The following is a 21,942-nucleotide window of genomic DNA, read 5'->3' on the forward strand; positions in this document are numbered from 1 at the left end:
AAGACCTAGGATTGCTAGGTTATGTGTTCATGTGTCCTTGAGTCTTACTACCTTAGATATTTCGTGGTCGGTTGCGGACCACGGTTGACGTGTCACTCAAGAATGTGTATCATACCTGACTCCTTCCGACACCTCCCCAACACCCATTCGGAAGGCAAAGACTTGGCAGAAGTTTCAGTATATTTCTCCGGCTGCTCTCTGAGGACATCATTGTACCCCCCTAGTATCAATCGAGGCAAGTGCCGGCGGAGGGGAAAGGTCTGTTGCGGGCAAGATGTCTCACGACGTGAGGATAAAGCCTGATATGGTTGAGCTAAGCAACCGGCCACTCCGTCCCCTGTTGTAAGGTCATGGATGATCCGGTCATAAATTACCGTCCCCGTACGTCCCCGCCATACGCTCTTCCTGGAGGGCTTCCATCTAAAGGAGCTTTTGTACCTTTGCCCCGGGGTAAACTGAACTTCTTCCGCTGTTTACGCTTTTCCTTGAAATTCTTTTTTTATTTTTCCGTTTATGAACCTTTTCTTTTTCTTCTCTACTTAGAATTCCTTTTACTTTCAAGGATGGACATATATCATGTATCTAGATAGCAGAACACTGGTGGCAGTAGAGCTTTCCCAGTATGCTACTCCGTAGAAGACAAATAAACGTGCCATGGGATAACCTACTCCAGCATGCACGTACCAAAAGGTCTCCATATCCCACTATGCCTCGAGCCCTCATGATCTGGTCGTTATGACAGGTATTGGATTTACGATATGGAAGGGCTGGGAACCACTAGGAAATACTAGGAAGGTTTAGATTCTTCTTCGCCGAGGCCGTCAAGTCGAGTCGTTACATCACCGTTTGCGGGCGACGGGAATTTCCATACGGCGGTACGGTAACTGGAGCTTACTGGGATTACCGCTTCAGGGTTCATTCGCTACCAGGCCTGAGGCCATGAAAGCCAGGTGCAAATCATCTCTCTTCTCCGGTCCCTCGGCGTCTGCTTCTTCCCAGTAGACTAGATAGTACTAGGACTGGCACTGGGACTGTTGTTTTGTCCTCTTGCTTTTTCCCTGGTTTTCTTTTTTTCCCTTTTTTTTCTAATTTTCTTTTTTGCCCCCTTTGGTCTTTCCTCCCAGTCAGTCATCTTCTTGTCCCTTTTTGATGAACTCGGGATCTGATTGTTTCTTCAGCTCTCGATCCACTTTTCCCTTCTTCTCCCACACCCCCCCAGTCCAGTCCAGTCCAGTCCAGACTTCATCTGACGGACGGGAGTCGATAGTGGTACTATCTATCTAGTTACCACTACGTACTCTCCTAGTGGGATTCCTTACCGGAAGCCAACCCAACCGTGCAAAGCCCAGGCTACGTACGAACTACTACTACCTACTCCGGCTACGGTCAATTGGGCCAATCGTTACGGCTGCTAAATCTCGACCCCCATTCTACTAACCTCCAACTACTGAACGCCCCTGCGACGGGACTAATCACCGAAATTCTTATCCTTATTCTTTTCCCACCACACTGCTGACTTACTTCTGCTCCTTGGGGTCCGCACGTTACTGACTTGATCCTTGTTCCTGTTCCGAGATTCTCCACACTAACCCTCCCGGGTTCATCTCGGCCTTCCTTTGGACATCTGCTCGCTGCCCTCTATCATCAATTCACCTCCCCTCGCCTATCTCCCTCCCTCCCTCTTTCTCCTTCGGCCCTGCCTCTCTCTCCCTTTATCGACCCTCGCTAGGCGCCTACCATCAGCTTGCAACCTTCCGCCCACTGCCTCGGTTTCTCTGGCCTTCCTCCATGTGTTTTTCGCATCGGATGCTGGCCCCCTTCCGTCCGCGATAGACCACGCGCAAATTCTCTCTCGTCTCCATTCCCTCGTCGCCTTTAGAGATGGTGGCTCCGGCCTCAACGGGAGGCTCCTCTACAGGCCTGCAGCCTTCCACAAGCCGCCAGCCTACCCGATCGGCCAGCACTCACCCATCGCATTCTCACAATGTTCCCTTGAGCGCTCGCAGATCCACCCCCCTCGATTTATCTACGGTCGAACGACGAGGACAGCCCAATGCCCCTCGAGAACCGAGCAAACGAGTCCGTCCTCATGGTTTACAAGAGGCACCTACCTTTCGTCCGACTGAGGAGGAGTTTAGAGACCCGGAGGCATACATCCGCAAGATTGCGCCGGAGGGCAAGAAATATGGAATTTGCAGGATCATTCCTCCTGAGAATTGGCAACCACCGTTTGCTATAGACACTGAGGTATGCGGTCTGCCGTTTTGTAAACTCTTTCGTGTGCTGTGAATCAAGCAAGAGTCGCGGTGGCGGAGTCTAGAATCTCTCCCGGGGTTCTGATGGGGCTAACCATACGTTTTCCAGCGATTCCATTTCAAAACCCGTCGACAGGAGCTCAACTCGGTTGAAGGAGGTATGCCCCCGCGCTCAGCCAAGCAAGCTGCCGGTGGAGCTCCGCAGCCCAGTTCTGACGCGGACTCAGGAACTCGTGCAAACTTGAACTATCTCGATCAGTTGGCCAAGTTTCACAAGCAACATGGTACCAACCTCAACCGATTTCCGAGCGTCGACAAGCGTCCTCTGGACCTCTATAAATTGAAGAAGGCCGTCGAGGTTCGCGGTGGTTTTGATCAAGTCTGCAAGATGAAGAAATGGGCAGAGATTGGACGCGACTTGGGCTACAGCGGCAAAATCATGTCCTCCCTCTCAACGTCGCTTAAGAACTCCTACCAAAGATGGCTGCAACCATACGAAGAGTATCTTCGAGTGGCCAAGCCCGGGGTTCAGCAACAACTGGAGTTGGAGCATGGTGGTCCCTATACACCTTCCCCGAACCAGTCTCCCATGCCCAAAAAGCCCGTGACGCTTGACATCAATACTCCGTCCTCGACGCCTCAGCCAGCATTAAGCAATCCAGTTGCTCCTCAGACTACGGCGATGGAGGTGGATGCAACTCCGGAGAAGCCCACGCCTCCCGTCGAGCCTACACCCCCTCGACCGATTGCCTCCGGATTCACTCCGGTTAATGCCGGCTCTAGTGCGTTCACCGCCGTCAACCGGTCCCCGTCTTTTGTGGCCGTGAATAGCGCCCCTCCTGTGAAGCGGGAAGTAGACAATGGCTCTCTCACCCCAAAGAGTGTCACCGAACAACCGGTCAATCCGAACGTCACGTCCAATGGCCATGCGGGTCAGCCAATGAAGCGCACGATCAGCCACGACAGTGGATCACACACCGAGAATGGGGAAGTCGATGCCAATGGTCGACGGAGCAAGCGGCTTCGGAAAGGTATGTGTATTTTTGCAATTGAGGATTTATATCTGCTATCTAACCCATTCGCCTAGATGCGCCTTTGCCCACCGTCTCGGGCTCCCACATGAGCCTTCTCCGCCCCGCTCCACCTCGACAACGCAAAAGTGACAACCGGAAGACTGGTGATGTAGGCTTTCACTCTACCTGTGGTCGCTACCAACTGCTAACCTAGGCTAGAAATGCGAAATTTGTGGCAAATCGGAAGACCGATCGTCCATTCTAGTGTGCGATAGCTGTGATCATGGGTACCACAAATCTTGTCTCGACCCACCGCTGTCTACTGTCCCGGAGTACGATTGGCATTGCCCCAAGTGCCTGGTCGGCACCGGCGAGTTTGGTTTCGAGGAGGGCGGGGTGTACTCGCTCAAACAGTTCCAGGAGAAAGCGAACAACTTCAAGAAAAGCTACTTCGCCTCCAAAATGCCTTTTGACCCCGTGCTCAATACTCACCGTCGCGAGTCCGAAGATGATGTCGAACGGGAGTTTTGGCGGCTCGTGGAGAGCTTGACGGAAACAGTCGAGGTCGAGTACGGCGCGGACATCCATTCAACCACCCATGGCAGTGGCTTTCCCACCATTGAGCGGAATCCATTGGACCCATACTCAGTCGATCCTTGGAACTTGAACGTGATGCCATTCCACGGGGACTCATTGTTTCGTCATATCAAGTCTGACATTTCCGGCATGACGGTTCCCTGGGTTTATGTCGGCATGTGCTTCTCGACCTTCTGCTGGCACAACGAAGACCATTACGCGTACTCAGCCAATTACCAACATTTTGGTGCCACCAAGACCTGGTACGGAATTCCGGGGGCCGATGCAGAGGCGTTTGAAGAAGCCATGCGACAGGCAGTGCCCGAGCTGTTTGAGGGCCAGCCCGACCTCCTCTTCCAACTGGTCACATTGATGCCACCGGATCAGTTGAGAAAGGCTGGCGTTCGGGTGTATGCGCTTGATCAGCGGGCCGGTCAATTTGTGATCACCTTCCCTCAGGCGTATCACGCCGGATTCAACCATGGCTTCAACTTCAACGAGGCTGTCAACTTCGCGCCGGCGGACTGGGAACCCTGGGGTGCAACGGGTGTGCAGCGCCTCCAAGACTTCCGCCGACACCCCTGTTTTGCCCATGACGAACTGCTCCTGACGGCCGCGGCCCGTGATTCTTCGATCACGACGGCCAAATGGTTGGCGCCCGCCCTCCAACGCACCTGTACCCGGGAAACGGGCGAACGAGCTACGTTCGCAGCCCGGCATCGTGAAATCGCTCCGCACAACTGCACCCTCTATTCTGAAGATCCGGCGGCGACCGGTGACTGCCAGCTCAAGTTTTTGGTTGAGGAAGAAGACCTGCCCGAGGATGATTATCAGTGCCAGTTCTGCAAGGCCTATACTTATCTAGCGCAGTTCCGATGCCACAAGACTGGGAAGACAGTGTGCCTGCCACACGTGGAAACGTATGATTGCTGTGGCGAACCACTAACACAAAGGTTACTTGGTCCGGACCACACACTGCGTTACCGAATGAGCGATGATGCCTTAAGGGCTTTGGTTTTGAAGGTCCAGGAACGCGCCAGGATTCCGGAGGCTTGGGGAGAAAAGCTCGACAAAATTCTGGAAGACGAGCCGAAGCCCCAGTTGAAGGTCCTTCATAACCTACTTAATGAAGGTGAGAAAATCCCATACCATTTGCCTGGTCTCCAAGATCTCGCAGCCTTCGTCCAGCGCTGCGATAAATGGGTTGAAGAAGCAACCAATTACATTACCCGGAAGCAGCAGAACCGGAGGAAGAACGAGAAGGCGTGGCGCAAGGGGACTTCCAAGGCTGCGCAGCTGGAAGAACGTGATCGTGAAGTTCGCAGAGTAGAAAACATCTACGCCCTTCTTGCAGAGGCTGATAAACTGTCGTTCGACTGTCCACAGATGGCGGCTCTGGAAGAGAAGACCCGCGAGATCGAGAAATTCCACCAGGACGTTAGCGTTGCCCTCATGAACCCCAATATCCGATCGGTCCAGGAAGTCGAGGAACTAGTGGAATCCGCTCGCAATTTCAACGTGGAGATCCCCGATGTGGAGAGACTTGAGCATATGCTTCGACAAATGAAATGGAACGACGAAGCGCGTCGCAAACGGGAGCAGTATCTGACGCTGAAGGACTGCCAGGAGCTCATCCAGGCCGGCGAGCAACTCGGACTATCGGACACCAGCGACCACCTGCTCCACTTCAAGGATCTCTGTCGGCACGGTGAGGCCTGGGAAGCAAAAGCCAAGGAGTTGATGTCCGTAGAAGCCGTTCACTACCAACAACTGGAGGCCCTCTCTGCCCAGGCAACCCGTTTCCCGGTTTCCCCCGACACCCTGGCTGCCGTAGATGCGATATTGACCAAACAACGCGAAGCCCAGCGGAGAATCCAGAGCCTGTATGACCGGAGCCGGGAGCCGGATTTACGCAAGCGCCCCAAGTACAAGGAAGTCCGGGACCTCATGGATTCCCTGGAGGAGTTGAACAGCCGGCCGACGGGGGCGATTGACCTGGAGCGGGAGCAGAAGCGCCATGAGGATTGGATGCGCAAGGGCAAGAAACTGTTTGGCAAGGCCAATGCCCCGCTGCACATTCTCAAGTCACATATGGAGTATGTCGAGAAGCGCAATTCCTACTGCTTCGACCTGGAGGATCGCTGTCGACCGCCCGTGGAACCTGCGTCGCGAGACAACACCCCCGACGGGCTGCTGGAGCCCACCAGTACGCCGAGTATGTGGGGTGGTGGCAAGTCGCGGAAACGGGATGTCTTTTGCATCTGCAGACACTCGGAGGCTGGCATGATGATCGAGTGCGAGGTTTGTCATGAATGGTAAGTCTGGCTGATTCTCTCGTCTTGGGACATGAGGGCATTTTCCGCTGACCCCGGGCGTGTGCAGGTACCACGGGAAATGCCTGAAGATTGCACGGGGCAAGGTCAAGGAGTTCGACAAGTATACCTGCCCCATCTGTGACTGGCGCCAAAAGATTCCCCGCGATGCCGCTCGTCCCAAGCTGGAGGATCTCCTGGAGTGGCAGGCCGAGATTGCCGGGCTGCCTTTCCAGCCTGACGAAGAGGAGATCCTGGACAGCATCATCAACCAGGCAACGACCTTCCGGGACTTTCTGCAGAGCTTCACCAATGCGGCGTGCACCACCACGGAGGAGGTCCCCACGTTGATCTTCTATCTGCGCAAGATCGAGGGAGCCGAGGTTCTGCTGGCCTACGAAACCAACTTTTTCCGGCAAGAGATCCACAAATGGGCGCCGGTGGCCCCCGAACCTCCGCCGATCTTGGAGCAGTCACTTTCCACTCGGAAACCCCGGCCGACCAAGCAGCAGAAGATCATGGCTCAGCTGGGCGTCGAGCGGCCGGAAGATCTGCCGCCGCACCTGCGCACCAAGCAGCCCAGTTTCTCCAAGCGCAAGTCGATCGAAATCCAGACGGGTCGGCCTTCGATCCTCCATGCTCCGGGTGATGGCTCCAACTCGGATTCCAGCCGCAGTGGTCCTACGCTGACGCCCATGACCGAGGCGCCCAACCCGCCCTATCCATTCTCCGCCAATTACTCGCTTCCTGCCAATGACCCTACTCCGGCCTTTGCTCCCGGCTCCTCGGCTTTCCTCCCTCATGTTTCGGCCAATTCGCCATCGTTCCCTCCGCGTTCTCCGCCCCTGCCGCATCAAGGACTGGACACGTCTCTCTTCAGCTCTCCCCGATACAACCGTGACCCTCATGACGGGCCTTCCGTCGTGGATGTGGACAGCCGGGATCCCTTCGACAGCAGTCCGCGTCAGAATCTCGATGATGTGTTTGCCGACCTGACCAATCAGGATCAAGAGCCCGATCCGGAGCCCGAGCCAGAACCAGAGCTCATGGAGAACACGCACGCCAACGAGGCGCTCGAGGTTCTCGAGGTGAGCAACGGGGATGATGATTCGGACGGGCTGTCGGGGGCGAATACCAACGGGGATGTTAACGGGCACGCGGACGCTGAAGAGCGTGCCGATGAGCTTTGACCGGGTTCCACGTTGAAAATATGCCCTATTTCGCTAGCATTTACTACTACTCTTCTCGACTAACTGGACTGTGACCATGTTGTGGGTTCTGTGGGCCGTCCGGAATTTCTCTCGCAAATCGTCTTCTCTTTCTATTGACCTGTTTACGTTGCATGACACGGCATTCTGCGGCGTTCCAAGACTTGCTGGTGGCTTTGTGTGGTTCCTGGATCGTTATGGTGTTGTACTGGATGTCCGCTGCTTTGCGATGAGTTGTTTGCTTTGTAGGATTGTTTTGTTTTATCTGTGTTTGCGTCTTTCCTTTGTGAGATGGGTGTACGAAAACATTGCGTGGTGTTTTCTTCGATTCTTCTTTCGCTTCCTGTCTTTTCCGTGGGTGGCTTCCGTTCCTCCGGCCGATGTACACTGCTGTCTTGCTTTCTTTCTCTATCGTATTTTCCCCGCAGCCGCGTTGCGGGTTGAGGTTAATAAAAAAAACCATTGTCATACGCCTTGCCTTTATATACAAAAACCCCAAATCAACTACACCACATCCGCATACGCACTCAGCGCCGTCTGCCCCCCAGTATGTATAAACAACACATTCACCTCCTCCCCAATCCCTCCCCCCCTAGCCACCCAATCCCGCGCAATCTCCCCCTCCCTCACCCATTGTCTCATCCCCCTCACCACCTTCCCCGTATACACCGGATCCAACAACACCGCCTCCTCCCTCGCCATCTCCCCCAACACCTCCCTCGTCTCCCCATCCAACTCCCCATACGCCATCCCCGCAAACCGCTCATCCACACATACATCCTCCATCCCGATATCCCGTTCCCCATCTAACCCGATTAACCCCGCTGCTTGACGCGCAAACCCTAGTACGCGGTCCTCGTGATATGCACGGTTTTGGGTGGGGGAGGTCATGATTCCGATGATTTTTCGGGGGGGGTTGTTCTGGTGCTGGTGTTCTTCCTCTTTCTGGAGGAGTTTCATCCCCGCGATGAGCCCGCCAAGGGTACTTCCGCTTCCGCAGGCCACGAAGATGTAGTCGAATCGGGATCGTAACTTGGGACTTGGATTGAGGTGGGTGTGGGCGTGAGTTTTTTCCTGAAAGGCAATTTCAAATGCGCATCGCGCGTACCCCAGTCCACCGAGCGGGTGGAGACTTGCCCCTGAGGGAATCCAGTATGTGGATTTTTGGTGATGGGTTTGCAGGGTGCTTAGGATGGAGGCGACCCCGTCTTCGGTATCATTTTCGGTGGCAGTCGTTGGATCTGTAGATGTATATTTTGATGATACAGTCGAAGAATCAAGAACCCTGATATCCGCACCTAGTAACCTCGCTATCTGGACATTACCTGTCTCAGTAAAGGCTTCTTTGTTGGTGGAGGCATTCAATCCGCCGCCGGTGGCTTTGTGGAGGATGATTACTGATTCCAGATGGAAGTGGTTGGCGATGCTGGTTACTTGGATGGTGTGGTTGCTTTGGAGGGCGCCTTCGGTGACTAGCGTTGTTGTCTTTTTTGCTGGTGGTGGGTTTGGGGGGTGGGTGAGGGTGCCGTGGTGAGGGCCGGGAGCTAGAGTCCCGTATTTGGGGACTGAGGAGAGAATGTCCGGGATGAGGTATTCTAGTTTGCGGTATTTGTTGCCGGATGAGGCGAAGGGGCTGGATTGGTCCTCGCGTTTGGTGTAGATGGTTATGAGGGGGGATTGGTGGGGGGATGCTTGGGGTTGGGGTTGGGGCGGGTGAGGAGGGTGGTTAGGGCTGGGAGGGGTGGATGGGGGATGGGGTTGGGTAGAGGAGGGGGTACCGGGGGATTTGGGAGAAGGGGGAGGGGAGGGGGATCATTTTGGTGCACGTGGATTTTATGGATAATGTTCAGGTTATGGGGGAGAGGTTTTGAGGAGTATGAGGTGTAGTCAGCGGTGGTGACGTTAGATGTCGTTGGAGATGAGCGCGGAGTACTAGTCACGTTAGTAAGTACTGGATGTGGGGGAATGCGGGGAGGGTTGGTGGATTTACCCGAGCTGAAGAGTAACTTGCAGTCAGCAGTTACTCTGTGAATATATCAATTGTCTATTATCTCTTTAGTTGTCGTCTCCCTCAGTATCAGCCTGGTGTCTGCACGTTTATGGCATCGAGCAGAGAATGAAGTGATTGGTCGATTCTCATATGCTCCCTGATAACGTAATCAACATTTAGACTGTATACATGAAGCTATTCAATCACTAACCATGGCACTGGAGGCATCAATATGGGGATTGAAGAGCTTATCAAGAGCAGAACTGTAACGGTATTCATGACTTTTCCAAAGGATTTCCGAGGACGAAACTTGACCGCCTACATGGATGAGCGCTTGGATAAGCGATCAGAAGGCTTGTCGTACAATGGTTCATTGAAAAGGCAAAGAGGAATATCGAGAGGATGACTCAGGCCTCCCTCGGTGGAAAGGGCCACCGTTTTGCGGCGACTTCCGGTGGCACCTCTTCGCTCATGGCCTTCAGATACATATCGAAAAGCTATTCGTTCACCTTGTTGGTCGTTTCCCATTGCTCGGTGGGAACCCAGCCGGTGTCGTCAGTACGAAGCTGGCCCTTCACAAGATCCCACAAGTACACATGGTCTTGGTAATGTTGGACCTGATCGCTATGCCTTCCAAGGTCTTCTTCGGTAAACTCAAAGGGACAGCTGCCCGGGAGCCCAAGTTGTTTCCAGTCTTGAGAAATTCGTATCAAGGAGTTTCGCAGTGGAACCATGGAACCATTTGAGAAAAGCTGACAACAAGTAAAGGGCTCCCACAGTTGTCGATCCAGCTTCATTGCATCATAGACAGACTTGTTGTATACAAGGCAAGACATCTCATAGTACTTCGACTGGGCTGCCAATGTCTGTTCTTGTGTAGCCCTTTCCTTTTCATCGGGATCTAGCTCGTCAAAATTATCTGGTAGTGTAGGGACTTCAGTCCCTGGACTGTAGCCTTTTGGTGGTCGGAGAAATTCGGGAAACTGTGCCTGTATAAATAGAGGAGCAGCCTGGGCTGACTGCCAATCAATCACACCCTCGATTTTGGTCGGATCATCTGAGGAGACATAGATATTTCCAAGATGCAAGTCAGTATGCCAAATAGCCGAGCCTGCTACTTCTAGCACGCGTGGATTGTGTGATAGAGCCGGTATAATTAGAAGCACCTTCTGTAAGAGATCACGATACTCGTCGACCGACTGATTATCACTGAATTGTGTCAGATGATGCTGCACTTCATCTCTGTCGTTTGCAATGACGGCTAGTTCTCGGCGTGGTATAGGGAGCGCAGAGTCCAAAATCGAAGTCCCTTAAAGGTGTCAGAAAGAGTGATAAGCGAAACGATTTCACGAAACTCACATGGTCCAACATCTGACTGCGAGATACCATTGGAGGTCATATAAGCTCGGCTGCAGGATGGCCCAATGCAAAATAACCCAGTCGAATCCAATTCTGGCGGGAGATGGTAATGCCGATATTCAGATGGCAAGGAATCCTGTAGAAAGAGACTTTCGTATGCTGGTAATTTTAAGTTCTCAAGCTCCTTTTCCATCTCCACGATTTTTGTCGATAATTTTATATCGTTCCAAGGTATTCATTGTCTCCCATCTTTGTGCAAGCGCGACCCCATGGATCTTTTCCATGATTATATATTCCGCACCTATTGGATTTGTCGGGTCTGAGTTCCAAGCATATACCTCTGGGACTCGAATTGATAGACGAGTTTGCACTAGAGACAAGAGTATTAGCATTCTAGGACTGACAGAGCCCCTTGAGAACATACAGAACTTTAGCGTCGCGACTTCAGACGCTGTGGTCAATAATGGCGTCCCGGAATTTGGACAAGGGATCTTTGCTATAACTTCATTGCCGTCATCCATAGTAAGGAGGAAAGCCTTATTGAAGCTTCCCTCCATCTTGACAATGCGCACGCATTTTGTCCCCGGGCCAAAGAGAGAAGCAGCTTGAGAACAAAGCTTCTCGACATTGAACTTCACAAAACGCTGCTCTAGTTGATGCTGCTCATCTATCAACCACCGGCCAGAGGTATATTTGAACAGGTCGTCTTGGTCACCTGTATCAAGCTCTGCAATCTATTAGTCACTGAGCAAATAGTCGAAGGAAGTCAAGCAAATTGGATAGACCGACTTAAATCCCTCGTCACCGGCTCTTTCACATGTATAGTCGTGTGGAATGTGCGACTCAAGTTCACATAAGCCCCAACACCACCAGTCAATCTTACGCAGATAGGGCGATGCAACAAAGAACAAAAGTGTGGTGGCTTTAGCATCATCCGCCACAGTTCAAAAAAGAGCAGTCCACACACTGTTGTATCAGCTGTAATGCTGTAAATGGAAATTCAAGAGAAAATGCAGGGGAAAGAAGAGCTGTGAGAGGCGCCCAGCGTCAATATATACTGCTGCAGCCGGGCCTATATGTGGACAACTAAGAGTACCATAGTACTATACTACTATACTAGTACTATTTTAACAATGTTCCTCGTTTTTAGGACAGCAACAGATTGATTTGCTGTCTTTTAGTCAAACAGAGCAACTTTCAAGATCGAAGTTATCAAATAATCTGTCTACTCCGGATCGACTATTGAAATGAGGAAAAGCATCCCTGGCGGTGAGATTCTGCCTCTCCGCGGTGGATTTGCGTCGGGAATAACATCAACATCCGCATCAATCTTCCCCTCATCTTCTCCAACTAAGCTTTTCTTGCCCTCCCCCCTCTCTCCCCAAGCACCCACCATGCCCGTCGAACACAGTCTCTTTCAATTCCTCGCCAAGGCCCTTCAGACCCATCACCGCTTCCTGGCCGGCCGGCTCTCGCGTGCTGAAGCCCCTATCTACGTCATCGGCAACCCCTCCGCCGACCTGGACTCGATCATCTCCGCCATTGTCTACGCTTCCTTCGCCCATCCCCGCCCTCATGTCCCCCTAATCAACCTTCCCTCCGTTCGCGCTGGCCCCGAACTACGCCGTCTACGTCCCGAGTTCGTCAAATCCCTCTGGCTCTCCACCCACCCCCCAGCCCCGGACGATCAAACATGGGCCGATACGCCTGAATCCGCCGGTTCCCTCCTACACGACCACCTCCTCACCGTCGCAGACTTCGTCTCCCACCTCGAACAGCTCCCCAACAGTCCTGACACCCTCATCTCCGCCGATGCAGTCCTCGTTGACTGGAACGCTCTCCCCATTCGCTCCCCCGACCACCCCCGCGGACAAGGCTCCCTCTCCTCCCTTCCGAACATCACCTTCACCGTCGTCGGCTGCATCGACCACCACGTCAATGAAGACTTCCTCGGCCCTATCACAGACCCAGACCAACCCTTCCTTCTTCAACCCTCCGGCTCCTGTACCTCACTAGTCGTCAACATGCTCGACAAAATGGACCGCTGGCGCCGCACCACCCCCGCCCCTAGTCCCGCAGAACACCAACTCGCTAAACTAGCCATGAGCCCCATCCTCATCGACACAAGCAACTTCACGGCGAAAGAAAAAGTCACTGACTCGGATACACTAGCGTATAGTTTCCTGCGCTCGAAAATTAACTCCATCCCTTATGGTGATACCGAGAAACCATGGGATCACAATTCCTTCTACGAGGAGATTAACACAGCGAAACGGAATAGTCTTGATTTACTTACGGTTGAGGAGGTGTTGGATAGGGATTATAAGCAGTGGACAGAGTCACCGGGAAGTAATTCCCAAGAGGAGAAAGTGGAGATTGGAATCTGCTCCATGGTGAGATCGTTGCCGTGGGTGGTTCGGAAAGCGGAAACTGCAGAGGCGTTTCTCCATGCGTTGGGGGAGTTTGCTAAGCAGAAGGAGTTGCAGATCGTTATGGTCGTGACGGCATTTACGACGGGATCGGAGGGACGATTCTGTCGTGAGTTGTTGGTCTGTGCGAAAGAGGGCACGGGAGTACGTGGTGTAGAAGCCTTTATCGAGAGGGCGGGAGCGGAATTGGGGCTGGAAGAGTGGAAGGTGTTAGACGGGGAAGAGGGAGGTGAGTTAGGGGATGCCGAATGCGAAGATAAGACGATGAGAAAGTGGATCTGGGTACAGGGAAACGTCACGAAGAGTCGGAAACAGGTGGCCCCGTTGATTAGGGAAGCAGTGGGGTCGCTTTGATCTCCCCCTCAATCCCACCATCTATATACAGACCAGTAGATATACATTGCAAGTAAATAGCACTAGCACTACATAGCATAGAAGCCAAACCAACCAGAACCAACAACAAAGCACCATACGACAAGGTAAGTAAGTTAATAGTAGTATTAGCTTGCATAATTGCATTGCTAGAATACAGATCCAACGGTTGATCAATTGGTTGGATAAGATAAAATAGAATAGATAGATAGATGATGATCATCATGGGTGCCCAAGAACCACAGACACACACACACACACACCCACAGAAATAAATAGAAGAGAAGCAAAAAGATCTCCACCCAGTCTAGTATGCGTCTAGGTAGTAGTTCGGTTTGCGGATCGTATCCAAAGATATCAAGATATCATCACGTACATGATGTCCGTTACTCAGAAGAAGAAACATGATGCATGAGGGACATAACTCGGAAGGGGTTGACGAAGGAAAAGAAGAAAGAAAAAAAAAAAGAAAAGAGAAGAAAAAACAGAAGAAGAAGAAGAAGAAGCACAACACCAGCGCCTCTCATGGTTTGTTGTTCCGGAACGCCATATATGATAGATAGTAGTGGTAGGTAGATGAAGTAGATCGCGTCCTGCTGGTCCTTGGGATGAAGTAGCGGTGTACAGTGGCAGGGGTAATGCAAGACCCAACCGATGCAATGCATAGGTAAGAGAAGACCTCGAAGAATCACAAATAAAGGTTAAGATTAAGATTACAGGCATGGACTCGTGCGATGGTGCTAGTAACACTCCCATTCGCAGAACACACACCAGCGCGCAACCCGGTCTGCCAGCACAAGACCGCGCCACGTGCCGCGCTCGCCGATCTTGATCACCGTTTCCCACACGCTGCCATCCCCTGGCGCATCGGTGAAAGCGTGGCCGCCCGTGTTGGGGCTGAGCATGTGTTCGGGCTTTCGCGTCAGACGCAAGATCTTGCCCGATGGTGACTGGATCGCTAACTTCGCCGGCTTCTCGCGGCCAGACATTGACCGAGCGGACGAGATGGCCGAGGTCGACGCAGAAAACTCATTCGAGACACCCGAAACCGACGATCCGCCCGCGGAACTGGAGACCATACTCAGCGCACTGGCAGGCCGGGTGAAGACAGACGGGGAGACACGCCCGCTGACGCCAGCTTCGTTACTGCCGGACGAAAAGGTGAGCGAGGCCGGATGCTGGCGGACGGCAAAAACGAAGGTGTTGTTGACAGCCAGCTTGGAACACTGCGGCTGCATAATGTAGAGATCGTGCCGCTGAGCATGGGGAGTCGGATGGCGCAGCACGAAATCGTACGGTGGGTTGTCGTTGCTGTGGAGAATGGGCAAGGAGAGAGCCAGCGGATGGGGGATGTCGCGGCTGGAGTGCATCAGTCCCCTCTTGCCGGCGTACACTTTGACCGTGCCCTGGCCCTCATCGCCCGGTAGAACGGCTTTCACCGTGATCCGTTTCTGTCCAGTGACCCAGTCAGGCTGCACCAGCGCGCGCTTGCGCACGATTTCGCCGCTCTCAAAGAAGTCGCCGTCTGCGTCACGGGCGAACCCTGGAGCTTCCACCTCAGCGGCGCATTCCACGTCAGGGGGCACCAGGAGCCGGATTTGCATAACTTCCAAGCCATCAATCCGGATTATACTCGTGTCGTATTCAGGGAACTGCATATTGAGTTTGAAATATGGCGGACACACCGCTGGGAGTGCGAGCAGAACGTCAGGGGGGATTGGCGGGCAGATGTGCTGCTCCTCCGGAGCAAGAGGAACATGTGTATAGCAGATCTCCAATGGTCGTGCAAGGAAATACCAGCTTTCGGCAACTGACGTATTGTTGGTGACGAATTGGGTCCTTCGCGGGTTGGTAGGGCTGGCCAGTGAACAGTCCATGATACGCCATTCGCCATCAACGAGCACCGAGTTCCACCAATGGTTTGCTTGAGAAAGACCGTCCAGGTCAAAGATCTCTCCGGGGCTTTTGAGATATCCATTGATCGCTTCGGCGTGGAGACCAACCGCTGCACACATCTCCTTGACCAGGTAGGCCACTTCTTGCGGGCTACCTCTCTTCGTCTGGAGCACGCGCTTCAAGTCGATCCCGATCTCCTCAACAGGGTCATCCCAGGCGATCTTCTCGCTGACCCAAGTAAAGATGGCGCGCAGCCTCTGGACATCACTCTTATACGGCCGACAAACATATCCATGCGCTAAGCTCGCCGGATTTGTCATTGGGGGAAGACTGTTGACAAACCGAGCGCTCTTATCCACAAGATTCAAGTTCACAGTCCCAAAGTTGGTCGGCTCACTGATCGGCAAACCGTCAATGCTTTCGTCTCCTTCTGCCGTCTCATAAAGTTCCTCCACTGCATATATCACCGGGTGATCCATCATCTGACATCTTTCGGCCCTCTCGATCCTTTCGTTCCGACTGAGCGAGCTTGCGCGGTTTACATCACGGCGTACTTGAACCCAGTCGATGGCGCTGTTGCCGGGGGCCGGCTCACGAGGAGAATCCCGGCTTTGTAAAGCACGGATTGGTGAGATTCCTCGACCTTTGGTGGGGGACAAGGACCCGCCGTTCTGTCCCACCGCGATGCTGCTTCTTGCATTAGCGGCGCCGGTCTTCGCCGACTCGAAGATCTTTTTGAAAAACCCTGGCTTCTTAGCTTTCGGCGTGGAAAGCCCACCAAACACCGCGGTAGACTCTTCCCCACCGCCCCCACCTGACGACCAAGGTATGGCAGATGACGCCCCTTGCCGAGAGGTATTATGGCTGGAGTGGTAAGATACACCGGTCAATGGCGTTTCAGGCCGTCCTATCCGGGAGACATCGCTAAAGCCTCTTGAGCGAACAGTGTCAACTGCCGTATTTGGTCTCTCGGCTGGCGTAGTCCCCCTTCGAGCATAACTTCCCGCACTTGTTGCGCTGAATCCCCCGGCTGACGGGCCGCTCATAATGCTTTGGCTGGTCCTCTCGGTACTGCCAGTCTGGGTCGTGCTCGTACTATGCACCCCGCTGGAAGAGTTGGTGGTGCTGGACTTATTAGTGTACGTCCGGTTGAGTAGGTCCCCGCGGAGGTCTTGGCCGGATCGTCGTCCTCTTACCAATGGGTACTGGGCTGGAATCGAATTATGCCGGCCATGGTAGGGTACGTTCCTTGGGGGTGGCGGTGGGGGCTCCTCGTCATCGGAGGGTTGCGTATCCTCGGCGTCCCGTTGGTTCTGCTCCTGCAATTGGCGCAGCCGACTCTCCATCCTCTGCACGTAGTTGTTCAATTGTGGGGGCCCATCCACATAGGGATCGTGTGCGTAAACGCTGTTTCTGTGGGTCTGACTGCCATTATACTGGTAGTCCTTGTTGTCTCCATCAAATCCCAGAGAGGTCAAGGGTCGACGGGAAGTCTGCAAAGGCCGGCTTTCACGGAAGCTGTCATAGGCATCCGGTGACCACGGATTGTTAAACGTCGGCTGTGGGGATGGCGACTGCGTGTCCCGAGACAGCCCCATATCCTCCAATGAAGTCATCACGTCTTCCATCGCATCCCTGAGGGGGGAAGGTGTATGCCCCTGTCCTTCAGAGTGGGCGGCTGGTGATGGTGTTCTTGACATCGTGACAAATCGATCATTCATGTCCAGGCGCGTGGGGACGTGTGCCGGGGCTTGGGTCTCGAAGGAGGGTTGACGGTGAACAGCAATTCGGTGCGGAGGGGGAGGCGGGGGCGGTGATTCCTCTCGCTCTTGGAGCTGTAGCGGAGAGATCTCGCGCGACGATGGTTGAGGCAAAGACATACTGTGATTGTGCCTTGGGACTTGAGGGGGCAAAAAGTCAAAGTCGTTCGGCGGGCGAGGGGATGCCGCACGAGATAGGGGTCTATGCACGGCATCCTGCATAGGGGGTAGAGACGGGAGCTGATAGTCGAGATTTGGTGGAGGACGCGGTGATGCTGCACGGGGCATAGGTCCAGGACGTGGGGCACTTTGGACCGGGGGGATAGAGGGTAACTGGAAATCCAACTCTTGCGGAGGACGGGGCGACACTGCACGCGATGGAGGTCCGCGCGATGGAGGTCTGGAGTGGGAGATGTATGTACCAGGGAGCGTAGACGATAATGGGATGTCCGACTCTGGTGGAGGACGCGGGGAGAGCGCGCGGGACAAGGGCCTTGTTCGTGACGAAGGCGGCCTTGTCAGGGAGCTCTGGTGCTTGACAGCGGTCGTAGGTGTACGCAGCGGCTTCATTTTTCGAAGACTGCCATCTCGGGGTGGAGTTTGCGGGATCGCGCTGATCACTGGTGATGATGCAGTGGAGCTCCGAGATAGCTCCCCCGAGGGTGCAAGGGCTTCTTTGTGAGCCTGGAATGGCTTCCGAAAGACCGTCTTCTGTTTCTTTGGGGCCGACGTAGGATTCGTGATCGGAGATGAGGTGGGAGGCAGCATAGGGCTCGTGGATCGGGTGATTGGCACAAAATCCTCGCTGAGTACTTCGACAAAGTTGGAGGGAAATAGCCCCATCATGCGCCTATCTCTCCGCAGTCGGCCCATCCACCACTGGCCATCTCCGGCATTCAGGCATTCTATGAGGTCCCCCTCCACAAAACCCAGATCACGTTTCGTTTCTCCTCCCCATGAATATACTGCCCGACACCAGCAGGGGAATCGGGTCGGGAGTTGAGGTGCGGCGGGGGGCATTGCGGCTGAGGTGACCGAGCACGAGCGAGCGGGTGGATCGACTACCACCGTTGAGGCGTTAACGCTAACCGATCTTCGAGAATGACAGGAGGTGCAATTGACGTGTCAGAAAGTCGATCCCAAATGCAGCTGCACAGTCAACGGGGCAAGAAAGTGAGTGGGCGAATATAGCTACAAGCGCACCGTCGCTGAACGAGTGACAATAATGGAAGCATTAAGGACCGGGTAACGGAGCTGCAGACCAAAACATGGCAAGAGGGGAAAACAAAAACAAGAGACAGAAGATCAGCAGCGTGGGCCGCCGTAACGCAAAAAGGGAGGGGGGTCACCGTGGGATGCGACGACGAGCCCAGCTTAGGGGGGGGGTGTGGTTTAGTGAATGGAGTGCTTGGAAGGGAGGGGGGAAAGAGGAGCAAGAGAGAGAGGAAGAGAGACAGACGGCCAGCTGAACGGTGAGGCCCGATCGATGTTTTGGTGTTTACGTGGGCGCCGTTTCTGGACTAGTGGCCCCTTATCGATAAGCTTATTGCGCACAGTCCCTCGTGAGGGTGAAGCTCTTTCTCCATGGACCGTACTACTTGCTACCCTGTAGATCCCTCGTCAGGCTGACTCTAAATGCTTCTCATCTTTAGGTCAATCCCTGACCAGATACACCACCCCTCTACCATTCACCGATGGGTCATCCTTTGGCAAGTCCTCCGCGGCCGCAATGGCAGGGTTTCCCCAGACCATGACCCATGGTTTTAACTCCGCTACCCGCTGTATCACCCATAGAGAACTCATCTTTGGATTCCCAATCAGATTCTGTTTCATGTGTACAACTCCGGGGCAACGGAGAAGTGGACAGGGGTCGGATTAAAGGCCGAACCATACTCTGCTTAGTTTGGAACGCCAACAGGATCTTTAGCCTGTGCTACAAAAGCTTTGGGCCCCCCCAAGGTTTTATGAAAGCAAGGCCGTTACATTGGATTTTGATTATCCTTGCAGTGCTGACCGGTTACTCAGACTTCAAGTTTGTCAGACTCTACGGCTGAATAATTAGATATCGTCGGAAAGACGTGGCACGACATGGACGCTCAAGCGCGGAACCGGAGACTTGACTCCTAGTATGCAGCCCATGACCACCCTCCTCAACTGGTCAGCTCAGCCCCTTGCTTGAATGATACCCTCCCTTATCGGACCAAGACACATTGCCCTGTATGAACGGCAGAACATCCTACCGTGGCACGTCCTTTCCAGTTTCCAGCGTATACTTTAAGACATCAAATACCGTAATTTGGCTACCTGATCGTTTTCATTGCAAAAGGTCATACTGGCATCTATATAGCTTTGTGAATGGCTAATGAGAGCATGGAAATGTACAGGAACACCATCGGATTACTGCCAGCAAAATATAGTTCCGGAGACATGGAAAGACGAATGAGGCCTCTTTTTTCCCGCAACCTGTTCGGCTCTCGTTGCTGTACTGAAGTTGAAGTAAATGGTATTGCATTGCCTGCTCTTTATATAGACCTAAAACCATGTCTACTTTTGTAATGGCGCCGGCAAGATCTTTACGCCGGGCGGCGTCTACACGTGCCCTGTTGCGACACGGCCCGGAACACGTTGGAAACCACCGACTCGCTGCTGATGCTCGGCAACTTTCTGTCGTTATTGGCAATCATTCTGCTCCTATCTGACCGTGGTACTAGGATCTACCCGAGTCCGTGGGTTTATATAATGAGACCCTGATTATACCGACGTGCTGGCAAGCATACTAATTGGCTTTTGGTTCAAATATAGAGCGACACAGGTTGAATTCACCAAGCCCGCAAAGAATCATCAAACATCATAACAGGACACAGGCCACATCCCTCACAAAATAATCGTGAGTGTGACAATTTCCCCTGCTGATGGAGCTTTCCTCTGGACTTGACCTTTTTAGCAGTATGATCATCCATGAAAGCTGACAGATCTGTTGAGTTTGCCAGATACACGAGCGATCCTTTCCATATTTTGCAGACTATTACAACGAAGTTTTGTCTTTGCCCTTAGGAACCATTTAGGATAAGGACAAAAACATATATAAACTTTCACACATTGCATATTGGTCATCCTCAGCCGAACACGGTCAATGAACTCACCGCGGGTTTGCTAGGGAGACTTGGCAATGTCTCACTGTCAGCTCATAGACATAACGCCTCTGATTTTCATTCTCCTCGATTTGCTCCTCCTCCCTGTGATTGTCATTTTGCTGGTCATATGGAATATATGGACCCTGTTAAAGAAAAACTGGCCCTGGCGTGACAGGTATTACCTGCGCGGTATCTACATCTGAAAGAGAGCGTCGACCAGGAATACCACGAGTGGAACGCAGGGGGGAAAGAACCATTATAAACCTTATTAATGCGACTCCCATCGAGCGCTACTTGACATTCTGTGTGGGCTAAGGTTTCCCTCGTTGTCAGCATGGGAATTATTGAACCTTAACCTGACAGGTGTTCCGCACCTGTCAGCCAGACGAGATAGGTAAATTGGGAGGCTGGGTAGCTCAATCGGAGTTGAAAGCAGAAATAAACGGAAGGAATCTGCGGGCTAAGCCACTGTGGTTGAAAGTGAAAGTCACTATCTCAGCTGAACTAATCCTGGACGGTTTTCACAATGTCGGTTATATACCCTACTTTGTATGGATTTGGAGCTAGGAAGCGAGTGCGGAGGGATGGACGGTAAGCAATTTGAATTATCGCTGATTCGCAGACTATGGGCTGAGATAGATGCTTATCCCTAGGAAGGTAAATGGACCGATCATGCATGAGTTCCGAGTCGATATGGGTGGAAGAATCATCCGTCGGTCAGGCTTCCTGAAGCATGTCATGACACCCTGGCCCACCGACTACATTCCAGCAACAATAACCTTGTTTCTCCCGACACCCTCCTTCAGAGTTTCGGCAGTTGAATAAGCAATAAGCAACGATAGACAGGCTTCCGAGTCCCTATTGTTGGAAACGCAAGGCACATGCAGGGCAGCAGGGCACGGGTTTTAACTGCCCGGTCTTTCGGCATGCATCTCTGCCTCTGCGCCCCCACCGATATCACCGGCGGAGAGAGAAATCTTTCGGCCTGTCCCGTGGAATTTTGTGTCTCATGCTCAAGGAGGAAAGACGTTAGGGGAGCAGTAACTGGAAATATACGTCCCCGATCACGTGCACGCTGCGACGTGCTGATCGTCGCCAAATGGGGCAGCGACGACTTTCCTCTGTAGGACTCCTTCCCCCCCTTGGCCAGACAGTGCCGCTGACCATCGCAACGCTGTCCCTTGATGCACACTGCCACTTGCCCTCGAGAACATGGCTGCCTAGTCGCTGGATTACTGCCAGAAGCAGGGGTTGAGACATCGATGTCCCCTTGATGATCATGGTGGCCTGAGGGCTGAGGTAGCCACACTGAATCCCGCCTCATGGACCAAGATTCCAAGTCTAGAATTTCCAAACGGGGTAACTCTATCGAGTGCCCAGATGGTGTGCATCTGCTCCACAATCATGGTGGTGTCCATTCAGAGCCAGCTCACATCAGCATTGTAAGAGATCTTGGACGTAAACTGAAAGACGTCGGGTACTGATCAGAACAGTTTAGGGCCTGTCATCTGTCTCCATCCTGATGATTCGCCAGATGTATGACAATGCAACCCAATCGATCCGGTCTGGTGGATTCAACTCTTTGCAATCGCCCCCTAGATACGCATGGAATGCATCTTAACCAGTTCAGAGCATGCC

The 21,942-nt window shown here is 53.1% G+C and overlaps 5 protein-coding genes across 5 annotated transcripts; 2 read left to right on the forward strand and 3 right to left on the reverse strand.

Moving 5' to 3' along the window:
- Positions 1-1,583: 1,583 nt before the first annotated feature.
- BO94DRAFT_81893 (putative PHD transcription factor (Rum1)) lies at positions 1,584-7,369 on the forward strand. The gene is made up of 5 exons (XM_025617690.1): positions 1,584-2,247; positions 2,365-3,286; positions 3,343-3,437; positions 3,488-6,159; positions 6,227-7,369. The coding sequence occupies exons 1-5, from the start codon at positions 1,882-1,884 to the stop codon at positions 7,344-7,346; spliced, it is 5,175 nt and encodes a 1,724-aa protein (XP_025467020.1). The 5' UTR covers positions 1,584-1,881; the 3' UTR covers positions 7,347-7,369.
- Positions 7,370-7,868: 499 nt separating this feature from the next.
- BO94DRAFT_624623 (1-aminocyclopropane-1-carboxylate deaminase/D-cysteine desulfhydrase) lies at positions 7,869-9,180 on the reverse strand (the record flags this gene model as incomplete). Its single annotated transcript, XM_025617234.1, has 2 exons — positions 7,869-9,096; positions 9,143-9,180. The coding sequence occupies 2 exons, from the start codon at positions 9,178-9,180 to the stop codon at positions 7,869-7,871; spliced, it is 1,266 nt and encodes a 421-aa protein (XP_025467021.1).
- A 671-nt stretch (positions 9,181-9,851) lies between these two features.
- BO94DRAFT_556904 (uncharacterized protein) lies at positions 9,852-12,109 on the reverse strand (the record flags this gene model as incomplete). Its single annotated transcript, XM_025613900.1, has 6 exons — positions 9,852-10,663; positions 10,714-10,872; positions 10,913-11,059; positions 11,138-11,440; positions 11,503-11,635; positions 12,107-12,109. The coding sequence occupies 6 exons, from the start codon at positions 12,107-12,109 to the stop codon at positions 9,852-9,854; spliced, it is 1,557 nt and encodes a 518-aa protein (XP_025467022.1).
- Position 12,110: 1 nt separating this feature from the next.
- BO94DRAFT_441335 (putative exopolyphosphatase) lies at positions 12,111-13,496 on the forward strand (the record flags this gene model as incomplete). Its single annotated transcript, XM_025607508.1, has 1 exon — positions 12,111-13,496. A coding segment is annotated over one exon (1,386 nt), but the record flags the coding sequence as incomplete, so codon positions are not given.
- A 676-nt stretch (positions 13,497-14,172) lies between these two features.
- BO94DRAFT_81948 (putative SH3 domain protein (Cyk3)) lies at positions 14,173-18,314 on the reverse strand. Its single transcript, XM_025617691.1, has one exon. It carries the CDS (start codon positions 18,188-18,190, stop codon positions 14,255-14,257), a length of 3,936 nt encoding a protein of 1,311 aa, XP_025467024.1. The 5' UTR covers positions 18,191-18,314; the 3' UTR covers positions 14,173-14,254.
- Between the last annotated feature and the right edge of the window lie 3,628 nt (positions 18,315-21,942).

Source organism: Aspergillus sclerotioniger (genome assembly GCF_003184525.1).
Source record: "Aspergillus sclerotioniger CBS 115572 chromosome Unknown BO94scaffold_15, whole genome shotgun sequence".
NCBI lineage: Eukaryota > Fungi > Ascomycota > Eurotiomycetes > Eurotiales > Aspergillaceae > Aspergillus > Aspergillus sclerotioniger.